This window comes from Sceloporus occidentalis, unplaced genomic scaffold, assembly GCF_023333645.1.
Source record: "Sceloporus occidentalis isolate IW3139 unplaced genomic scaffold, rSceOcc1.0.p SCAF_5, whole genome shotgun sequence".
Taxonomy (NCBI): domain Eukaryota; kingdom Metazoa; phylum Chordata; class Lepidosauria; order Squamata; family Phrynosomatidae; genus Sceloporus; species Sceloporus occidentalis.
In genome coordinates, this window is record NW_028316985.1 from 57,535,918 (window position 1) to 57,560,132 (window position 24,215).

The window sequence follows — 24,215 nt, forward strand, 5'->3', positions numbered from 1 at the left end:
GGAGAAGGAAACAGATATTGCCCCTCTGGCTCCTTCAACATACACTGTTTTTGTCTCCTGGCTGCAAGATTATTTCCTTCTGTAAGAGGCAGAAGGGATAGTCCAGATGAATGTGCAGGCAGGGCTTCATGTCATTCCTATGCAATGTAGATCCTCTGCCAATAAGGGACACTGAACCAAGATATGCCTTTGAAATATTACTACCAGATATCTTAAAAACCTTTTGCGCATGATACCTGATTCATTCAAGAGTGTTATATATAGATGCTTATTGTTTTTATGATTCAAGAAGCGATCAAAATAACATCCTTTTTTAAAAAAAATGTCACTTTGATGGTTTTAATGATTTCCCTCTAAAAATAACTATTTCCTTTGTATTATTTTACAATGTAATTCGCCCATGTGGCAATATGATTAAGGATACAGCTGCTCCATACAGTTTGTAAATTAAGAACCTGAGCTATTTTCCCTCTAACTCTTATTTTGTAACTTGAGGAAGAAATTACAAGTGATTTTACTGGAAATATCAATTCAATTTTAGCAACTGAAATGTAGTTTGGGTACATGGAACTTTTCATTTGGGTATCTTAACATATATACTTTTTAAAAAGATCTTTTTAAACTTCCTGGTGGCTTGAAAGTGGATCTGGTATCCTTTTCCAACCAAGTTCACGGCAGGAGTTCCCCTGTTGTTATAAATCATTTCACAGCTATCATGTGGATATACACATATCTCATGATTTAAGAGTTTGTATTAATACTGAGAGAATATCACTGCCCAGTAGAACCTGCTATTGCATTCTCCAGCTGCAAGATAGGAAGTCCTCTGGGTTCTGTAACTGTCTGAAAGAACCGTCAAATTTTACATAGTGTCTTTCTTCAGGGCCTTAAGCTAGAAAGCATCTGTCCCTAAAGAAAGATTTACTGAATGGGTTTGCCCTGCAATGTGTCTAAAAGCTAGAAGATAACATTTGTAGAATCTGGTAAAATGGAGTAGGACTCTGCTACAGTTTCCATATTTTCTCAAGAAAGCTGGTGGTTTATTAAAATAACAATAAAGATAGGAATTTGATTTAAAAATGCAATAAACTAATCTAAACATGCTTGAAAGTTAGTGTATATAGAAGAGGAAAATCTGAACCTAAAGAAATGCAATGTGTTCCATACCCTTTGTCTTCAGATAAAGTAAATGATTTCAAATGTACAGTCATTGTACACTGAGCATGTCAGTTCTCAAATTATTTTTGGCTTTCCTCTTATCACTTTTGCCCCCCAATGTAGCCCAGTAGCTTGGTAGAGGTAGTTGCACTTAACCTGGGCTTCTTATCAGAACTTGGGACATTTTTTAAAAAAGTTACATGCTAGATTTTTCTACATTGCTTTTTGAAAGTAATGTGTCTTTTCATTACTCATTACAGTAGAGTCTCGATTATCCAACCTTCGATTATCCAACATTCCGGATTATCCAACGTTGCTGCTCAGTGATTTCTTTACATTTTCAGAGGACTGAACTGTTTATACAGTACATATTGTACATCACATTGTTGAACAGTGATTTCTTTACATTTTTAGAGGACTGTTTATACATTACAGTGTTATTCCTATAACGTTACTGCAACGTTACTTTCACTGTTACTGCAATAAAACTTCAATACGTTTGCAATTCATAGTGATTTCAAGGCTTTTCTTGGACCCTCTGGATTATCCAACATTTTCGGCTATCCAACTATCAGCCTGCCCGTTTATGTTGGATAATCGAGACTCTACTGTACTTTGAGATAAGCATGACCTTTTAGTTACTAATGGCTGAACAGTTGATTGATTATTTCATGCAAACAATATTGTTATATTTTCATTACCTGAAAAAGTAGTGAATTACAGGGAGCATTGGTATGATTAAGAGAAAGATTAACCCATCCACTTTTTCCTGGTGATCTGTGGCCATCCTCCCAGTTACCGTAGGTTAAGAAAAATTATTCTTAGCAGCTGCTCACCACATTCAAACTTTGCTCACCCTCCTCAAACGAAGTTATACTGAGTTAAGTCAATTTTTCTCCAGCAATAAAAGAGAAAAGGAGAAATGGTAAGAGGAAAAAGAAGTAGGAAAAGGGAAAGAGCAAAGATTGAGAAAGAAACACTGGAAAAAGTGTGTCACCTACCATGTTAAAAGGTTTATCAATCTGCATACCAAGTCCTTCTCCAGGTAAATGGACTGTGTATTAGTCCTTTTTCTCATAGAAGAGGGACAGTGGACTCCATTTGACTGTCGTGTGTCTCCCTGTCCTATATTAAGTTGCATCAGAAATGTTAGGCTTCCTAGCCTATTCAGTTACATCTTTATTGTTTGTGTAGTTTGGGGGAAAGTTGTACAACTGCAGCATACATACAACCCCAGAAATGGCAAAACAAAGAAAAAGCCAAAGCCATCTTTTTATACACACAGACAGAGACACACAGACACAGATTCTGCTTCCAGTTCCTCTTTCTACTTGCTCTCTTCTTCATCATGTCTCTCAATCATAGCTCCATCCTTCACCCCACATCCCCAAATCTGTCTCTTCTTTCCTTCTAGCCTCAAGTTCTACTCTCTTAATCTTCTCCCTTACTCTCTTTATTCTACAACCTCCTCCAGGCTTCATTCCTCCCACCATCACTCTCAGGCTTTTAACTTCCAATCTTTTCACTCCATATTTTTCATATGGAACCGTGACTATCTGAATTTAAATAATGGAGGGATGACAATTGGTGAACATGTGGAGAGGGACTGATTGAAGGAGGATTGATTACATTTGGAGCACAATCTGGATTGGAATTGGGAAATTAATTGGATTACATCCCTGAGTTGTCATCAGTTTGCTCTTGGATCTGTGCTTTGACAGATTTTCAAAACTCCATTTTGATACATATGTTGCATGTTTTTAAGTGTGTGTATGTGTGTATGTGTGTATGAACAAATGTGAAAGGACTCATAAGCAAAACCTACTAGCCATTTTTTATGCATAAGTGTAACTAAAGAGGGACTACTGATTGTCCCTCAACTTGAGCTGAGAAAGAATCTCTTACTGCCTCCAGAATCTTTTACTGAACATGAAGAGCAAAACCAAAAGAAAAAGGGAAAACAGGTATGTCTGCCTGACCAGCAACCTCCAGCATCTTGAAAAAGCATAGATCTATAAGTTTGACCACCAAAATGAAAATCTTAAGAAAAGCGGAGGGTGGTGAAAGAAATAAGTAATCCCTGGACTTTCAAGTATCTTGTTCACTCACAAAAGGCTTACCTGACCTGGCAGTTTCATTTCACATATACACACCATTTAGTTTTGGGTAAAAGGTTTGCTGAAACATATTGAATTGTCTTCTTTTTTGTGGTAGAGGAACCTATCCTTATTCTTTCCATATTATTTCTACTCTGATACCAAATTTTCTGTTATAGTAGTAATGCACAGGAATCCGTCTATTTCTTTAACTGAGGTATACCTGTATTGAATCCTGCAATCATGCAGGGATCCCAGTGGTCTCCCATCAATATATCCATAATCCACATGCTTTGTATTATCCCCTCTGTTGTAAGCCACCCAGATTCCCGTGATTGGGCAGCATAATAATAATAATAATAATAATCTATTGGGTTTCAGCAATGCTGAATGTCAGATGTTTCCAAATAATCTGGCTGATGGCTACTTCCTCCATAAGTACTAGCTATGTAGTTGGAATCTCTGCTTATGATGTAGTAAATAACTACTTTACATGGGTGATTCAAACAGTCTCTGCTGGCATATCTTATAATATTATAGATGTATCTACACTGAAGAAATAATGCACTACTTTTAAGTGTGTAGCTCTATCATCTGAAAAACCTGGGATTTGTAATTTTACAAGGTCTTTAGCCTTCTCTGTCAAAGAGTGCTGGTGCCTCACAAAACTACAAATCCCAGAAATCTGTTGGATAGTGCCATGGCAGTTAAAGTGGTGTCACACTGAATTATTTCTACAGAGCAGGTACATCCTAAGACATAATGCCCAACAACACATAAGCAATTTTTTAATGGTACCCATATTGCAAATAAATAAAATCTGCCTTATTTGAGGCCTCATCTCTCAAGAACAGCTTATGTTATATTTACGGATTCCATCTAAGATAAGCCATCTAATTGTCAGATACTGGTAAGTGTAAGTAGCAGACCTTGCAGGAAAGTCTTCTACAACCCCAAATACAGAATAGTTTAGTTGCTCTGTGCTTGCAAATTTCTGATTTCCGGGATTTCTGGCATTCTGCCTTCTGCCTTTTTGCACTTCCTGTCTAGAGTTTAGAGGAACCAAGGCTGTTGATCTAAAAACTGCAACAAACACTCTGGTAGTACTAGGCTTGTGTATGGCATCTCAAAGTTTGATTGCTGGATATATTTCTAACTCAGTCCATAAAGCCACATGGAAAAACCATCTGTGAGGATATTTTGAAGGAAACAGATGGAAAAGGAAGTGATTCCTCTCAATGTAGTATAAGATTTAAATTATCCTCCACGAACTTCCATGTGGTCCTTATGTTTATATTTTATCACTATTTCCTCAGACAGCTCTGATTAGGAAGCCTGAATGAGCTCATGTTCTTGTTAATTTTCAGCATGAACTATTTACCTTTCAAGACTATTTTGGTAGTACAGTACAAAACAAAAGAGAGTAATAAGGCTGACTAATAGCAAATGAACTATGGCAGCACTCTCATCACTGTGAAACATTACATCTTTCTCAGGCTTATCCCTTTTTCAGCCACCAGAAAGTAGAGTTGCCAATCATTATATGGCTCAGATCCTGAGACTTAGAAGAAAAAGCCTTTGAGATCAAAGGGTGTCATTTATTGGAGCCAGGCAGACCTTGGTGATTAAAAAAGAAATGATGCTTCAAGGCTTTCATTCAATCTAATCTTCATTGCAGAATTTGCCTCCTTTCTTATGCTTTTCCAAATCTATGCTCTAAAAGAGAGACAGAGTGTCTGTCTCTATCAGAGTTCAAAAATGGTGACACTTAAAGATACCAAAAAGGTGGCATGCATACTATTGGATTCCTAGGGGTCTTCCATTATGTTTAGCCTAATTAATAATTATAGTCAATTTAAATTTGTCTGTAGTATCATCTTCAGTTACTAGGTGGTAAACTAAATCAATATAATTAAGACCGTGGATGCTAAATCTCTAAAGCTTTGGTTAGATCCTGCTGTCATTGATAAGCCAGACCAAAGAGAAACTGCTAATTAAACATTAAAATGTTTAGATCATGCTCTGTATCCAAGGGTCACAAAGCAAAGTAAAAGAAAATAAGTAATAAAATTTATTCGGTCATTGACCAGTATAAAAACAAAATCACACAAGCAACATATCAATATAACAATAACGTAAAAGAAAATAAAACAGCTTTCAATATCAAAGAGTACACTATATCAAAATCCCATAACATAGACAGGCTCTGATTCATAATATATGGTGATGAGCTAAATTTTAACTTGCTGCTCAAATTAGATTAATATTAAATTTGCAAGTGGTTGTTCTGTCTTCCATAAAATGGCACTATCATTTATGGCCAAAGTCATAAAATGGCCTCCCTCCATCATTACTTACTCTGGCGGGTTATAGACTGCCCATTTGGGGCGGGCTGCACCTGCCCCTTTCCCCGGTGTATCGGGGCCTCAGCTGCCAGAACGGCAGCCACTGAGGCCCCGATCCGCCGCTTTTCAGGCTGCGGGGAAGCAGCAAAATGCTGCTTCCCCGCAGCCTGAAAAGGGGTGTCCTTGGGGCTTCAAGCCCCAAGGACACCCCGCGGCGGCGGGGAGAAGGAGAAAGGGGCCGCTTGGCCCCTTTCTCCATTGCTTCACTGGGCGCAGCCGTCTGAAGGCTGCACCCAGCGAAGCAAAGCGCCGACGCAAACCAGGAAGGAGCTCCGAAATGGAGCTCCTTCCTGGTCCGCGGAAAGGGCGCCCTAGGCGCGGACTGACGACATCACGTCCGCGCCGCCCCGTGTAGAGGCGGCGCGGTCGTGACGTCGTCATGGCGGCCCCCTTGTGGAAGGGGAGCCGCCATTTTGTACGGACTCAGTCCGTACTAGGGTTAGGGGGGTGCGGAAGCACCGCACCTTCCTAACCCTAGTACGGACTGAGTCCGTACTTTAATGGCGGTTTGTAACCCGCCATAGTTGTTTAAAAATTGTAGCAGCTTGCTTTTAGGAGATGTGGCAAGCTGAAATCTGTGAGCTATTGCAAGGAATGTTTTGTTTGGGAGTAGTGGATGGAAAATAGCACTTGTAGTCAGCAGACCACCAAGGCCCTGCTGATATCTTATAGACAGGGAGGAATGAAGGGCTCAAGTAGTAATCTATAAAGTTGCCTGGCAAACATAATTGGAGACAACTTCCTAGAGTCTTCTAAAAATGCATTAATTGATTGATTTAACATTAACAAGCTAATAAACAAAATAATTATGATACACATTCGAAAATACATTGAAAGAGTACTTTTAAAGAATAAAAAGAGATAAAGAATAGTGAAAGAAAAAAAAAGGAGACAAAAAAGAGGGGAAGGAGATAAAATTAAGAGGCAATAGGTTTCTGATGCCTCCATTCCTAACTGTGGTGATAAACTAGTAGTGGAAGAGATGATATTATTCTATTTTCATAGATCCAACTGTCTAATCCCACTGGATTACTAACAACTATAACCAGAGATTATTACATCATTAGGTTTCTTGTTGCCCAAAAAGGCGTTTAACAGTTTCCAGTCTTTCAATTGGCTAATCATTTACAATCCATATTAATTTAATGTTTTTGGCTAACTCAGCAATATTAACAGTCCATGCTTCCATTGATGGTGCTTTATCTCATTTGAAAGTTTGAGCAAATAGCAATCTTGCTGGCTCTGTGGCATACTGAAGATGTAATACATATCTGTTGTGCAGTTTGTTATCCATAATACCTAGCAAAAACATTTATGGTAACATTGCAAAATCTTCTTTTAATTTTAATTCTTTTAATTTTTTTTTTAAATTAATGTATAGATCATAGACCAATTGTTTTTGCCTTCTTGCAAGTCCACCACATAGGAAAAAAGGAGCCTTCCTTATCTTGACATCTCCAAAATTGTTTTGAAACATTTTTTGTCTTTTTTGACAACTTGTTTGGAGTTAGATATCATCTATACATAATTTTATGCAAATGTTATTTTAAATTACTACACAGAGTAAATGTTGTTATATTTAGACTACATTTCCCCATATATCCATTTGAACATTATGCTCAAAATTTTGGACCCATCTTATAGGTTTACCAACTCTTTTACAGGTTCATTTTCCATTTCTAATTTCAAAAGCCATTTACAATTGTCCCTTCTGATTTGCAAGAGATCCGTTCCGTTCCGTCCCCCCCCCACCCCCCCGAATTGGGAAAATCTCCAATATTGGAGCCTCATTGGTGGGTGCTCCCATGTGTTGCGCTGCATGCGCATCTCAAACACGCATGCCATTATGTCCCTCCTGGCTTGCCATCTGCAAAAGACTGAGGGATGTGAACCACAAGACTGTGAATCAGGAAGGACGACTGTATACACTTTTAAACTACATGTTCATCGTCTTTCTACCGCAATAAATAAAATCCATTTTCTTCAGCCTCTATTACTATATGGCTTTTATCTTGGTCAAATCTGTCCTGAGGTTGCATGTAGGCAAACCAATTAATAAAGCAGACACCTGGGACATTTTGATTTGAACCTCCAGGTATGTTGTTCATAAAGCAAAAGGTTGTTATAAAACAACCATCTCACATTTTGAATCCAACTACGTAGATTCTGAAGGGAACTTCCTGTTCCTAGCTCTCCACAATTTCTTTTTCTTTGCGCTCTACAGTACGGGTATCAGTGAATTTAAACATGTCATCCTCTTTATAAAATTGTGGGGCTTACTCTTCCCCTTGACTCCAAGCCTCTGACTACCACATCATCAGTGGGAATGAGGCACAGGACTGTTGATAGTCCTGGTTTCCATCCAGGCTTGTTTTATTCGCACTAAACTCCATAACTTTCTAATCAGCTGTGCTGGCACAACAGTTTTCAGATAACAGTCTCTGCAGAGTGTTTCCTCCCCTGATATTTGCAGATTACTGAATCAGTGGCATTATTACAGTCCCTGCCCCAAAGAGAGTTTTAGGATGGAATCTGTTCTCTAACCTACAACTAGATGCAAGGTGTCAGTGTTCTTACTGTTTAATCTCCTTTGTTTAATTTTAATCTGGGAGGGCATGCTTAGAGTGTTCCTCTTGTTTTCATTTTCAATACACCACAACTAAGGGTTCTGCAGCTATAACAGCCTGCCTTCTGTGACATCACAGCATCTCAGTTAATGGGCAGGAAACCCTTGAATGTTGATAGGCAACATAAAGATTCCCCACCCCCACTTCTTAGGGTTTATCCTTTTTTGTGACTCCTCTTATTCCCCAATTGACAATGACAATAATATTAAAAGTGTATTGTTGTACTCCATTGTAAATTAATCTGGAGCAACTACCATGGTTCTGCAACAAAATAAATCTTTTAACAAGCAAAAGGTATTAATAAACATCTGCTCTGTTGAGATTTAATGTGCTTGCTGAAATGGACTGTAGTCCACAAAAGATATTTGTCATGATAGAAATCAGACTTGGCTTCTAATTTGAATAAATATATATTTATTATTTCCCTAGAATTAAAAAACAAAAACAAATTTTCAGTTCATTACATACTAGTGTCACAGGCAGATTAGTATTACCGGTATGCAGAATCAAATGAATTTTAACATACAACAAAGAATGTACACATACACTTACCTGAGTTGGTTTCTTCTGAACCTCCTGCTGTGGCTGCAAAAAAGAAAAGAGGTGAAATTTAGATAATTTATCTGAAAGGAGATTGTTCTACTTTCTGGTGTCAAATAGAATATAGGAAAAAGACTTGGCCTCTTTTGCTAGTACTACATTTTTGTTTAAAACTACATGGTTGTATACTTCCATTGTGTAAAAGACATTAGTCAGGAATGGGTAACATCACATTGCTGAAGTCCACATCAACAATATAGCTGGGAAGTCAGATATCATTTACAGATTCTTCATATTTAGTGTAACTTAACAAGACACAATGCATGAGATTAATATATGATAGACATTTCTTCTTGTTGTTGTGTGCCTCCAAGTCATTTCTGATTTATGGAGACTCTATCATAGGGTTTTCTACTATTGGGGAATATTTTTTTTCAAATAGTCTTTATTATTATTTCACACATAAAGAAAACAATACACAAACAATATTAATACACATACCATTCAGTATTCGTAAACCTTTTTAAAATAATAGTTGTCTTCTTGTCTTCTTGACCCAAACTAGCACTTCCTTGTGTTCTTGTGGTTTAGAATCGATCACTTCTCTTACTAAATAGTCTGCCCAAGCTCTTACATCATGTTACGCATTCTAACCAACAAAAATATAGTATTCCTTTACACAACCGCAAAATATCTTATTAATGTTAACCAAGTTTCTTTCTAACTCTTCCTCGCACTATCCCTAATCACGTAACATCGTAAGATTTGGTTCCTTCCCCCTAATGCTTTTGCTAAAACAGGAGTCTCGCCATTTTGTTCATCTGTTGGGGAATATTGGCACAGCGGATATTCAGACAGCTCTGTTGCTGTTTACAGAATTCTAGTAACAGTTGAGTAATGCTGTACAGAATCCTAAAATGATATACTGTGCAGCTAATAGGATGTTTTTGAAGCCATTTAGTTTTATTTACATTACCCCATCCTCTGTATCTTGTATGCTACTTGTATTTGGATGTTTGGTGTGGATTAATATTTTTAAAAATATATTTGTAGCAAGTTTTCTTTTCACTTTAACAAGATGAAGACTAACTTGGAAGCGTTCAGTCACCACATAAGAAGCTTACAAAAAGGTCAACTTATATATATGCCACCACAGATCAGGGAAGTTGAACTTCAGAACAGATTTTTTTGGAACCATCCAGAATTCAAGTCCTTAGACATGCTACCAAAACACTACAGCTCCCATTACTCTGCCCTTATAATTCAAATGAAAAAGTGGACAGTCTGGATCTTTTAAAGGTTTCAGCACTACTAAAAATGTAGTCTGCTTCTTAATGCGTAAAAGCACAACTCGGGACTCAGCAAACCAAATGCAGTTGACTAGCTATATATGGTATCCCCTCTCAGTAAGACCTCCATTTTTACTGACTGTTACTGCAAACTGAGTAGATATAGAACATCTAATAAGTAACAAATGCATGGCTGGGATGAGGGCTGGGGATGCAGCAGAGCTAAGTTTAGTTTGCTAGGTCACAAGTTAGCAGAGCTGCCATCAGCCTATTTTGACCCTGATCTTATACCTACACCACATCTCCTCTTACTGTCCAATACTAGTTTTTAAAAATCAAAATTCAAAGCTATCTACAACATTTATCCTTTTCTATTTGAAAATTTGTGACAACTGTGCCTACACAGCTGTGAGGGAAACAAATTCAGAAATTGATTTTCTTACCTATTACTTCACACGTTAAAAAATTATTTCCATTTGGGCAGAATACTACCGCCATTCCTCAGCCACTCTCCCCTTCTTGCCAACTGAATTCATTCTTCACTTTCACATTCATGCTTGAACCCACTTTTAAAGCACATTATTTCACAGCACACTATCTTCACCAGTTCCATACTCTCTACAACCAGTTAAACTTTGCTTCCCTCAATTCCACTTTGGAAATGACAAGTAGAGCTGCACTAATTCTGGATTGCTGTATTCAGCAAACACTAAATAACAGTGTGAGCCCTGAGTATTACCTATTTTGATAACTAAGCTACAGAACAGAACCCTGGGTGACTGCAGATGGCTTGCTTGGACATTATTACCATAGAATTTCCTGATGCAGAGAATATGCATCTTGTACTGAACTTTAAATTTATCTACATCATAAGGCAGAATTGCCAACATAATTGCACCTTGTCAGTAGCATTAAACCTAGATCCAAAAATGACAGTTTTAAATCCAAGTACACTTCCAAGTATAGGGAAAAGCTATTCATGAGCATTAGTTCAACATCTATTAGGTTACAGTCAACTGGACATGAATTCCAAACTATTTCTCTGGATCTCAGAGGATGGGCCAGAATGTGTGCTATGTGACTATTACAACCAGTCAGAAAACTACTATCAGGAAATACCTGAGCTAGAACTAGGAGAACCTTCAGCTCTGTGTGCATCAGTCTCACTTGCTGAACTACAGAGCTGCATCTCCCATGGCAATGGTAGACAACCTGCAGCCCTCAGCCAAATCTCATGCAACCCTGTACAGGTGATCTGTTCAGGCCTCTCCAAGAGCAAATTGCCCTTTCCACAGATTCCTACTAGGTGAGGAGGAAGAAAAGAAGATAGAGACATCAGATGAAAAAAGAAATGCAGGGGAAAGTATTGGCAGAACGAGGAGGGGGGGGAGAGTAGGGCTTTTCTATGTTTGGCTTGGGTAGCATCCACTACTGTTTTCTTGTTGACTGGCTAAATGCAGACTGTAGCAAAAAAATGATCTCACAACCCTGTCCGAGGACAGTAAAGTACTCTCAAGTTCTTGACTGACCCCCTCCCCCACATAAAATGGATGTTAGTCCTCCTAGGCTAGACAATGTGAACTAGACAATGTGACTGTTAGGTGGATTTGTAATTGGTTGACTAGTCAAACCCAAAGGGTGCTCAACAATAGGTCCCCTTCATCCTGGAAAGAAGTGACCAGTGGGGTGCCACAGGGTTCTCCCCTGAGCCCAGTGCTATTCAGTATCTTTATCAGTTACTTGGGTGAAAGAATAGAGGGCATGCTTATCAGATTTGCAGATGACACCAAATTAGGAAGAATAGCTAATATCCCAGAGAACAGGATCAAAATTCAAGATGACTGTAATAGATTATAAAGCTAGGCCAAAGATAACAACATGAATTTCAACATGGAGAAATGTACGGTACTGCACTTAGGGCAGAAAAATGAAATGCATAGATATAGGATGGGGGACACTTGGATTAACGAGACTATGTGTGAAAAGGATCTAGCAGTTGAACATGAATCAGCAGTGTGATGTGGCAGCTAAAAAGGCCAATGCGATTTTAGGCTGCATCAATAGAAGTATAGTGTCTAGATCAAGGGAAGTAATAGTGCCACTCTATTCTGCTTTGGTCAGGCCTCACCTGGAATACTGTGTCCAGTTCTGGATACCACAATTCGAAAAAGTTGTTGACAAGTTGGAGAGTGTCCAGAGGAGGGTGACCAAAATGGTGAATGGTCTGGAAACCATAGCTTATGAGGAAAGACTTAGAGAGCTGGGTATGTTTAGCCTGGAGAAGAGATGGTTAAGAGGTGATATGATTGTCCTGTTTCAGTATTTGAAGGGGTGTCACATTGAGGATGGAGGAAGCTTGTGTTCTGCTGTTGCAGAGACTAGGATACGGAACAATGGATGCAAGCTACAGGAGAAGAGATTCCACCTTAACATTAGGAGGAATTTCCTGACAGTAAGAACTATTTGACAGTGGAACACACTCCCTTAGAGTGTGGTGGAGTCTCCTTCTTTGGAGGTCTTTAAACAGAGGCTTGTAGCCATCTGTCGAAGATTATTTGATTGTGATTTCCTGCATGGTAGGGGGATTGAACTGGATGGCTCTGTGGTCTCTTCCAACTCTATGATTCTAGGCAAGAAGGGGCATTACAGGTCTTGCTGTTTGGTCTGGGGCTATCTGAGTAACCATAGCTTTTCAGGCTACTATCTATGGCTCAGATCTGACAACAACAAATAACAATAAGAATTGTTATTGTTATTTATGTCCTGTTATTTTCCCAATCTAGGACTTAAGGCAGTTTACAAAGTTTAAAACAGATGCAGTTTTAAAATCTGTATAATCCAAAAACTGAAAACACAAGCTAACAATAGAATTAAAAGCAGTTGAAAGCAAGGCCACTAAAAAGGAAACAGCAAATAAACAGTATGGCACATTCTGAAAGGCTCCATTTCCCCCTGAGCAATCAGCCCTTAAAAGTGTTAAACTGCTTTGAAAGATCAGTAGGAAGGTGCCAGACTAACCTCTCTAGAAGATTTCAAACCACAGGCAGCTTCATAGGGGAGAATTTGGTCCTTTAGATAATCTGGATTTGAGCCACATAGGGCTTTATAAATCATCACTAACAGGAGTCTTATAAGGCTTTACAGGCCATCAGAGCAGCAGCTAGTGGAAGAGAGTTGTGAAGATGAAAGCATGAAGCACTAAGAGAGGATCACAACAATAACACACACAAACCCTGGTGGATACTAGTATGGTAAGAAGACCTTCCATGCAAATAGGTAGACAGAATATGGTGAACATTTTCCAGTATTATGGTCCCTACATGTAATGCCAGTCTGCAGAAGTAGCGGTATTTTTATGGAAAGTTTTTTTTAGCCTCCTTTATGTGGGGTCTGTAATATTTGAATAGGCTTTTAGTAGAAACTTTAACAAACACAGAATTTGTATATGGCAATAAACACATGGAGCAAGTCTTCACAGACATCAGCGAAGGAGACACTCCAGAATTGCGGAATAAATTCCAGCCCTGCCAAAAGAAAGTTCTCATTCAAACAGAGCACTCATTCATAGCCACTCTTTAGCAGTTCAAGGAAAGCCCACACAATTCTTCCCCCACCCGAAAGCCACACCATGTTATATATCAAGTGCAAGATTCTCCATTGTTGTATGTTAACAGCTGCAGCTAAATCTTCCCTGCTTAAAAACTTAAAATCATTTGAGTCAGGCAGTTTTCCCTTAGAAAACCTGAAACCACATAATTAATTTGGAAAGAGTACATTTTTGTTGTTGCTGTTCTTTCTGGATCAGTATGTTGATGGAAACATGTACATTAGGGATCTTTCTGCAGTCTTACTCTTTTCAGGCTGCAATGAAATGGTCAGGGAAATTTCAGAGCTTTAGAAAGCTCCTTTTTTGGACTATAATTCCCAAAATCCACCAGCCACTAGGGCCAATGGTAGTAGGAGAATTGTGGGAGTTGTCGTGGAAAAAGCATTTCCAAACTCTGAAAAAGTGAGAGAGTGAGAGAAGGGAGGAAAAAAAGAAAGTAAAAGTGATTCGAAGAAATACAATCAAACTGTATTTAAGTTGACAAGTCAACACTTTTTAAATTGCAAACTGTAATCTAGCTGGCGAAGCTGCTGTCAGCATTCTAGACAGCAAAAATCCTGAATGAGTAAGATTCATATAAACCTTGGTCTGCATCCAATCATTCAAAGCACAATGTTTTCCTTTTGCTTTTCTTATGAATGGCTGTAGTATTGTGCCCTCAGTTCAGTCAGACTCCTCTTCTACAGCCATTCATAAAAATAAAAACAAACCAAAACAAACACACACAAAAACTTTCTGGGTCCAGTCTGGAGCCACTGGGTGCCAGGGGCTGAGAAAACATACTGTCAGCTCCAACCCCAAACAGCATTGAAGTATTCAGGGATCTCTGCTTGGTGGTCTGTAAAGTATGAAGTGCTGTGTAGCAGGGCAGCTGGTAGAATTACTGTGACACATACTAGGCAGCTCGCCAGGGTTGGCCTCATTTCAGACATTGTCTTCCCTCTCATTGAAGTGTCAGGACCTAATTCATGGAAAATTTCGTGGGCTGGCAGCTGTTTTAGAAGATTTCATTGAGCTGCAGTGTGCAGGAGTCACATGAATGCAGGGTACTCGGCCAAGAAATTGGGGGATTTCTGAGCAGTAGAAAGCAGTCAGCTTAGAAGAATGTCTGTGGATTTGATGTGGTTTTGGAGTAAACATGTGTACAGGTGTAATCAGCAGGAAATAGGGTAGAAGGCTCACTAATGACTGAAATTATTTTTAAAAAGCAAGGACTTTGGAAATGCACAGTCCTGTGGCAACAACATTCAAGTCAGGAAGGGTGACAAAAGTCTGACCAGCTCAGATTTGTAACAGATATACATGGGGAAAATGACCAGAGCTTGGAAAAGTAAAACTTTTTCAACTACAATTCCCAGAATATCCAGATAGCATTTGTGGCCATGCTGACTGCAAGTTTCCTGGAGCTGTAACCCCCAAAGTAACTTTTTCAGGGTTTGGAATTACCAAATGTTGCCTGCATAATCTCACAGTCTGTGGTCATGGCTTCAGATGTAGTCCAAAGAAAAAAAGTGTCCAAATTCTGAAATTACCCTTTCTTTGACTGATGATGTCAGGAAGACCAGTGCAACATTACTGAATCCTGAAGAATATGCGCTAAAGATTTTTTAAACAAGTAAACAAGCAAAACAGTTAACCAAAAATCAGGGTTGGAGGGGGGGGGGGAGTCAAGAATCAAAACCAAAACCTTTTTTTGTTTAAACCAGTTTGTTTGCTTGTTTGTTTGTTGTTGTTTTGCATTAATGTTTTAATGAAAAGAAAATGAATCCTGCTTATTATATTAATATCATTATTTTATGTATTATAAAGTTTGATCAACCATGTTTTAATGCTTTCCAACGTTAACAATCCCAAGTTATTAGGCTTTGATATGATGCACATCTTTCAATAAAACACCAGTTTTTACTGCTTATTATTCCTATTAAATCTGAATATATGTAGACTATATATAATAAAACATACAAAGTATTCTCAGTGTTCTTTTGGTTGAATTTATGTTAACTGAAGGATATATTTCTGAATGGCATTTCTTGCCCTAAAAATAAAGTGATTAAAAAGAAGCAACTGACACTGAATAACTGCCAATAAACTGTTATAGTTAAAATATTTAAATTCAAATAGTCACTGTTGTTTCAGCAAGAGCAATTGAAAACAGTAATAATAGCCATGCTTAAAAAAAGAATAATCAATTTAAAAAGCTATGAATGTTGTTTTTTGTTTTTGTTTTTTTAAGTCATTTGCTTTAAACCAAACAATCCTGCCAAAAATGGATTTTTATATAATGATTAGGTGGAATGACACTCTGGGTTGGCAAAGGCTGAGGGCTCCATCCTGACTGCTTTGCATTTCCATGTATAAATTATGCAGAAATATAGAATTCTCAGGTATTTATTTGAGGAGAAGGTTAAAGTATTTGTGTGTGTGTAAAATTTCCAGAACATTCCAGGACAAATGGGAAGTGCTTAAATAGGCGGATTTAAGAGAAGGAAGGGATATTGAGAGAACTGGGTGCAGGGGGAAATGGTACACTTTTGAAGAGAAAAAGAAAAGTGTGAAAAGTGTGAACTCTGCACCCAAACATTTTTTGTGCTGACTGCTTATACTGGAGGAAGCAAACCTTTTCCAGAATCTGGGCTGTTAATGAACACCATTTTTACTGTGCTTAACATTCTAAATTGTAAGTACTCAAAGCATTTTATGCAATGTGACCTTTATAACTGACCAGTAAAGAAGGTCTATGCATAACAGAGATGAAAACCCAGGGTTCCTGCAAAGATTACTCAGCTCTAGAACATTCCAAATGTGGTGTTGTGCAGGGTGCAAGACACACTTGTGTGAAGCACAGAGACAACAAAGAAGAAAACATAACTTATGTCTGTCAGTACACCACATGAAACGGTCTGGATGCACCAAGTTTGGAGAGAGTGTTAGGAATGGTTGGAATATGTGCTATGTGGTGTACACAAAATACAAATTAACAGGGTCTTGTGGTGGGGGAGGATTCATCAATTACGTTTTAATTCATACTCAGCAGTGTGTTTGGTGACTAATCAGGATAGGCATACTTTCTCCAGGGAAAACGAGGCTGTTGTGGAACATGAGAGATATATGAGCACCCAGACAGATAGTCCCTTATCTTCCAAACAGTGGCATCACTATAGTTGTAATCACCCAGTGCAGTAATTCATGGTGTCCTCAACCTCCTCCCATACCACAGTGAGGTTTTTTGTAATAATGTTATTCATAAATCACAATTTAGGTATATCACTGAATGTAATGATAATAGTTGTGACATAGGCTGCATCTGCATTGCAAAAATAATCAGGTTGACACCACTTTAACTGCCATGGTTTCACCCTATGGAATTCTGGAAATTGCAGTTTGTTGTGGCACCAGAGCACTTCTGACAGAGAAGGCTAAATGTTTCACAAAAATAGACAAATCCCAGAATTCCATAGCATTGAGCCATGGCAGTTAAAGCGGTGTCAAACTGTATTATTTCTGCAATGCAAGTGCAGACATAATCAGCTAACAAAATTAAAATTATACCTTTAAATTACAATATCGTATGCACATCTTAAATGTATTTATATGTACATAGTTTCATGTAGTTAAAGTGAAAATTTGTTAAGATGTGATGTTTCAAAAGAAAAAATTTAAATATATTTAAATGCTTTAAAATGTGATTTTTTTTAAAACTATAGGCCTCATTCCCACTACCTTTTAAACAAGATTGTGAATCAGTTTGAACCGGTTCAAACAACCTTGGTTCCCACTTAATCCAAATTGCTGAAGCGATTCCAAGAGAGTGGCCACGCGCTAGACGCATTTAAAGTACGTCTTTTTGACATTGATTTTTTTCCACTTCTTTTTCAATAAATCAAATCTGCACAAGTGTGAACCACATGCTGATTAGAATCGATTCAAATTTCCCCTTTGGCCGGCTGGAACCGAATTATTTTGAATCAATTCATTTGTGAATGGGAACCACAAGTGGATTATTTTGGAGGCAAAAAATGCGATAGTGGCAAATGTAGTGGAACCATGTTCCGCTGTTGAATCGATCCATCGATTCGGATCACACACTGATTTATCTGTAAGTGAGAATGGAGCTATAATATTTAAATTATTTTTTTTAAAAAAAAAATCCTGGGGCCTCTCTTCTCCCCCCCCCCCCCCCACTGAGACTCCACTCTCACACACAATTTCTCCAGTGTTTTAAAGGGACTCAGGTGAATACCACTGCCTGTTTCTGCCAGGGAAGCAGTGGATGTCACCTGGGGTGGCCTGCATCCTTGATGCTCCCCATATGAAACCCCTGCTTCCAAAGCAGCCAAAATTAAATGATGGTTACTAGCACTTGTTGCAGGGTGGAGGAGTTAGGATTGTCAGGTCTTCACTATTGCACAGACTGAATAGCATATCTCCATTACAGTAATATAAGTTTGATGCCATTTTCACTGTAGATAAACTCTTGAGGCTGATGGGGTGAGGCAGAATGATATGGTTAGGTGAGAACATCATAGGACAATGTGGTCCTTGACTAAAGCTTTTGTGTGAATGGTAATGAGGGAACCACTGCTTTTAAACAGTTTAGTTACCTCTGTTTATTAGATTACTGTTGTGAGGAGTAGGAAAAAGAAATCAGTGTCAGTAAGCAAATGTAGTGCACACATTTCTTAAAACAAGAACTTGTTACAGAATCTGCCTCAAATTCCACTCTTGATTTTGTGATCCTACATTTTCCAGATGGTTTTCAGATCAGAACGTGGTGTGGCAGAATTCTAGAGGTGTTGAAAAGTGTTTTAAAATTTCTCCCTTCCTTTTAAAAATTTGCAAACAAAACCAAAACAACATACAGCAGAGTCTTGATTACCCAACATAAACGGGCCGAGTGATAGTCGGATAGCAGTAAATGTCGGATAAAGCGTGCACCGCCATTGGGGACAGAAAGGAGCTAAGCCACACCAAGAAGGGGCCTGGGCCGACGGCCTGCGCCCCTCCTCCTCACGGCTTAGCTCTCTTCTCTCCGGAGGGAGCCCTCGGGCTCCCTGAGGAGGGAAGGCAAGCCACACCCCTAAGTTATCTGACAGTCAGATAATCCGGAATGTTGGATTACCGAATGTCAGATAATCGGGACTCTACTGTAGTAGGTATAATAGGGAGTGGGAAATTCCAAGTGGTTGTCTGACAGGCATTAAAAAGCGACCAACTGCTAACACCCTTTTTATCCCAAGGATCTTCAATACTGGGTTACTTTTTGCATTTGAACTGAAACATTTTGAGTTTCAGATTTGTCTTTTCCTTCTTGGTTTCAATAGAAATATTCTCAAAACAGCTGCAGAAAGCATTTTTTTAAAAAAAACCCTTTTAAAAAAAGAACCCACCTGCTTTTAATGCCATATGCAAAGAATTTTGCTACTTTTGTGTCAAAATCCAGATCTCAAACATAAATAATGCCAAACTGGAACCAAATGGAACCCCCAAAGCATTAAAGAATGGAAGTGTTCTGTTCTTTATATTTCTAATTTAAAGGGCAAATGTTTTTAACCACCTTTCCCAAAACCAATATAGAAGTGTGCCCAGGCTGTTTTTAACCAGGGTTGGAAAAGCTAGGCAGAACATAGCATATGGGTAAAAGAGAATTATGTGAAAGTAAAGTTGGAGAAGGAAGCCAAGTTACTTTTATTTCTAGACTTGACACAATGACAGTTTGTAGCAGAGGTGACAGATGTTTTTGGCCTACAAACACCATTATGGCATTCTGTTCCAACATACTGGGAAAGCAACACTTTTCCACCTCTGGTTTATAGGACCAAGGTACCAGTCCCGTTTATTCTTTTTCTGAAGTAGTATGTGCTTTACTTGCCAGAACAAAAGGTCAAGATTTCTGCTTTTAGTACCTCCTGTTTCTAATTAAAAACCCACCCTGGTTTCTGTGAACACAGAAAGTCATGGGTGGTTGGAATCCATCCTAACATATGAACTATACATTCATTATCCCGGAGATTTTATAGTACTTGTATAAGACTCATAAAACAGGACAGTAGTAATCTGTGGAGAATTTTGGCAAAATCTGTATAATTTCAATTTCCCCCCACCCTCCTTTTTGTTCTACTTGGCTATGTTCATAGATTTTAATACCAATGACACAAGAAGGATCATTCAAATGACATTTATGGATTTATGAAACTTATCCTCTTAACTTCTGCTGGACCTAGTTTTATAGAAAAACCCACAGAATCTCATGAAGTTGCATTGTGGGAGTGTAACACTGTTTTAGCCAAATGCAATATAAACATTACTTTTATTTATAAAGTTATGGAGAATAGCCATACTCCCCGCCTTCCAATCATTTGATGGATTACTCTCTCCCAGTCCAAATTTATTCCCACAAAGATCCCGTTCATGCAACCAACACTTCCAACATGTTGCAAGCATAGTCAACAGGCCAAGATTCCAGCTATAGAGTAAGAATATGAGTATTTTAGTTTTAAAAGGTGGAATCTTTCTCTCTATTGCTCTCCAAAGGGCACCCGCCCCTTTACCTGCCACCACCCCAGGGATGCTGCTCTGCCTATTTGGAATGGTTGTTGATATATCCTTCCTGGCTCCTATGCTTTTGAGCTGGTGATAAAGCTTTGACAAGTTGTCATTTTTGGCTTCATTTGTTCTCTTGTGATTGCATGTAAAGACAGCTGCATTATTGCCTAGCTCAATCTACATTTGAATCTATTTAACTATTATTGTATACATTTATTTTTCCCTGATTCAAAACATAATTTTTCTTCACATGTTTTCATCTCATATCAGAGCATAAGATTATCAGTACAATGTTATAATGTTCTCCTAGGAGAAACTCCCATTGAACTTGAAAAGTAGAGGCCTACTTTTAAGAACACCGTACAAAACTGTACCATAAATGTAAAAGAATACTGCAGATTATAATGATTTCACTATATCAAACATTAGCCCACATTTTCAAGTCCTGTTTTGGCAATAGATGTTTGATTAATCTATCTTGTCAGCATAGAGAACTTTCACAAAAACTATAGAGTTGGATAACCATCCCATATGCAGTTTTCTTGTGTGCTAATATTTTTTAAAATACATAAAGAATGTATTTTGTAAGTAGATTTACAAACACATCTGCAGATAGCTGATACAGTGAAATAATTATTTGTTGGTAGATACTACTATTATCTATTTTCTTTCTCTCTTAATTTAGGTTTTTTAAAAAACTGATAGTACATCGCCAATATGCAGAAACAATATTCTGGCCAGAATCCAGATGGGGCTTTTATATTTTTGTAGCCAGCTGGTTATGCAAGTGTTTTTTACCTTTTACTACCTTGTGTAAAGTCTCCAAGACCTCCTTATGCAAGCATTTCTTTGGGTGTTGCCAAAGTACTCAGCATTGTTGGAATGATGTACAGCTACAGCTTTGTCTACACTTCACCCCCACCCTGTTTGGTCTACCTTAATTCTCTCTGCAAACTAGCAGAGTGCTATTTCTATGCAAGGTCTCAACAAGAGCACAACCTGTAAATTTATATCAGGAAAGGTTATTTAAAAAACAACAACACATCAACCTTCTATCACAAAATCCAAGTATTCTGAATTGCCTTCAAAGGCCTCTACCAGCCATTATTACCATTCATTGTAAATTCAGAATACTCTTTTCCAGTGGCAATGAGTGGCAAGCATCACATAGTTTGCAATGAAAATTTCTAAGTAATTCGGCTATTTTAGAAGTGACAGCAGAAAAACCTTCAAGATGAACAGATTTACTTCAGCATAACTTTCTGTGGATTACAATCCAATTACTTGGATGTATAATGGAATAAAACATACAGAACATACATACAAAACATAGGAATGTGTACACAATTACAATTATAACAGTGGATCAGAGTGAAATGGGATACAGAAAATGACAACTCTTTTCATTAAAACTGGTCATAAACCTTCAGTCCATGAAACCTCATGCTAAAGTAAATCTTTCAGTCTTAAACATACCACAAGATTCCTTTTTTCTTTTAATCTAAATATTTTACGGATTCATTTTTCATAGCACTCATTCCTTTGACTAATTTATTATCTAAAAATTCCAAGGCACATTTAACCTGGTAGCAAATTAATGGTCTTGATGCTTCAACAATATGAGGTACCATATATTTCAGGGGGTTACTTTATTCTTCTTCGTTAACTGTACATTATATATTAAAATGTTTGGTTCTTTGCCCAAAGTTTCCATGAACTATTGCTCCATATGAAAGAAAAATTAAAACAATAACACTATATTAACAGTAGTTGCACTCCAGAATGATGATCATCCATATGAAACTTATATTAATTGACATAAAATATTACAGGTTGAGCCTCCCTTATCCAGAATTCCAAAATCCAAAATACTCCAAAATCAAAAACTTTTTTCATGGATGACTGAGATATTTTTATTGATATATCCTGCCTCTTTCAATGATCAAAGCGGGATTACATCATTAAAATATACAATCCAATCCAAACAATGCTTTCTGATGGTTTAATGAACACAGACTTTGTTTCATGCACAAAATTATTAAAAATATTGTATAAAATTGTTTTCAACTATGTATATAAGGTGTATTTGAAACACAAATGAATTTAATGGGATTTGGGCCCCATCTCCAAGATATCTCATTATCCACATATATGTAAATACAGGTATACCAAAATTTAATAAAACCCCAAATATGGAGCGCTTCTGGTCCCAAGCATTTTGGAGAAGATGTATCAAACCAATAATAAGATGATTTCTCATTGCAAACACACAACTTTAGTGACAAAACATTAGTTTAATTTACTATCTCTATATGGGAAAATGAATTAAGAAAATAAGTAGGCTGTAAAGCTGATTGCAGCAAAAATACAATTAATTAAGGAACAGATTTTAGCTACATATAGCAAGATGCTACCCAAATATCAGGAATACAGAACAGAAGTTTCTCAGAGGCCTGGTTTACTCAGTTCAGTAGATATCATACACATGGTTTGCCACCAGTCAGTCTCCAGAACAACCAGCAATAGTAGACATTTTCCCCGATGCTAGGTATGTATGTGTATGCTGCTCATTGAACTTCTCTTAAATATCCCATACTGGATACTTCCAGTATGCTGCCATAGCTGACCTTCCTAATGCCCTACAGTACAAAGAATAGCACTCATATGGTAACAATTTTTGGATACTAGCCATCTGAGCTTCATTTGCACTGGGAAATCTACAGCTAAAAACTGTAGTATCTTGTTACCATCTTCCTTCCTTATTTGCTTAAACTTTCTTATTCTCTTGCTTCAGGCATCCTCTGTGCATAGGAAAGATATTCATACAGAAAGGCCATTTGGTTTCTGGATGTTTGTTGCTCACAGAGATACTTGTGATGAACTGGAATTGCATGAAATTCTTGCAATTAATCTCTTGTCACTAGTTAACATCCACTTCTGTTCCAGATATCTTCTTATGTTTTACTGCTTATTCTGCCTTATATCATAGTATCAGAGAACAGGCCAAAGAAGCTTATGAAACATAAATAAAATCTTCTGGGAAAAAAAATCTGAAAAAAATCATATTAAATTATGCTTACATTGATTATTCATATTATTCTCACTGTTTGGATACTGTTTTTTTTTTAATTAAAACAGACTCTTATTTCATATAGAATCTAGAATATATCTCTAAGGCCCAAAAGAGTGGGCAGATGGGGGTGGCACACACCCCTGGAGCACCCGGAAGCCACCCAGGGGTTGTACTGGGGCTGCTAAGGCAGTCCAAAACTGAACCCAAAGGAATGGATCTTTTCTGCTCCTATTTGGAGCCACAAGAGGAGGTGCCTTCAGAGCCATGGCATGTGTTCACCGTGGCCCCAGAGAAGCTTCTGCCTGTCTGCTTTGTTCCTAAGTAATATGCATTAGAGATAACTGAAATATATATGCTCCTTTCTATCTATATATTCCAGGCTTTACCATCCAGCTACCTTCAATTATTTTGCTGCAATATATCATTAGTTTTTGGTAATTGGCAAGGTCACTGGTAATGTTGCCTAGGAATGATTATTACTGTTACTATGGGAATTCTAAACAACACATCCAGAGGGAGCTCAGTTTAAATAAGGTTGATGCATGCTATCATTCTACCTTAAAAATATAGATCACATGCTCACTGTGTCTATAGAAGTATAGAAGTGTAAACATAGGTCAGATTTAGGGTTTGTCTTCCTTGTTCCAACAGTTTCTTGGGAAACACTGCTATCTAATTTTCAAGGATCTCTTCCCCTCCCCTGCACTTCATCTCATACCATTCAACAAGGTATCTCATCCCTCTGTAGTGTAGTGTCAGGTATATGAAGGTACTACTGTAGGAAAGGGGGGGGGGGAGCGAGCCTGCTTCTATGAACCTAGTTGCACATTTAAAGCTGACTCCAACCCAAGAATCCAGTTCATAAATCATGATAAAC

The 24,215-nt window shown here is 37.9% G+C and overlaps 1 protein-coding gene across 1 annotated transcript in view; it reads right to left on the reverse strand.

Moving 5' to 3' along the window:
* HMGA2 (high mobility group AT-hook 2) overlaps window positions 1-24,215 on the reverse strand; it is a 184,958-nt gene that overhangs the window by 18,390 nt on the left and 142,353 nt on the right. Inside the window, exon 4 of the mRNA XM_089527183.1 lies at window positions 8,839-8,871. Within this exon, the coding sequence (XP_089383309.1) occupies window positions 8,839-8,871 (33 nt within the window). The remainder of the gene's footprint in view (window positions 1-8,838; window positions 8,872-24,215) is intronic.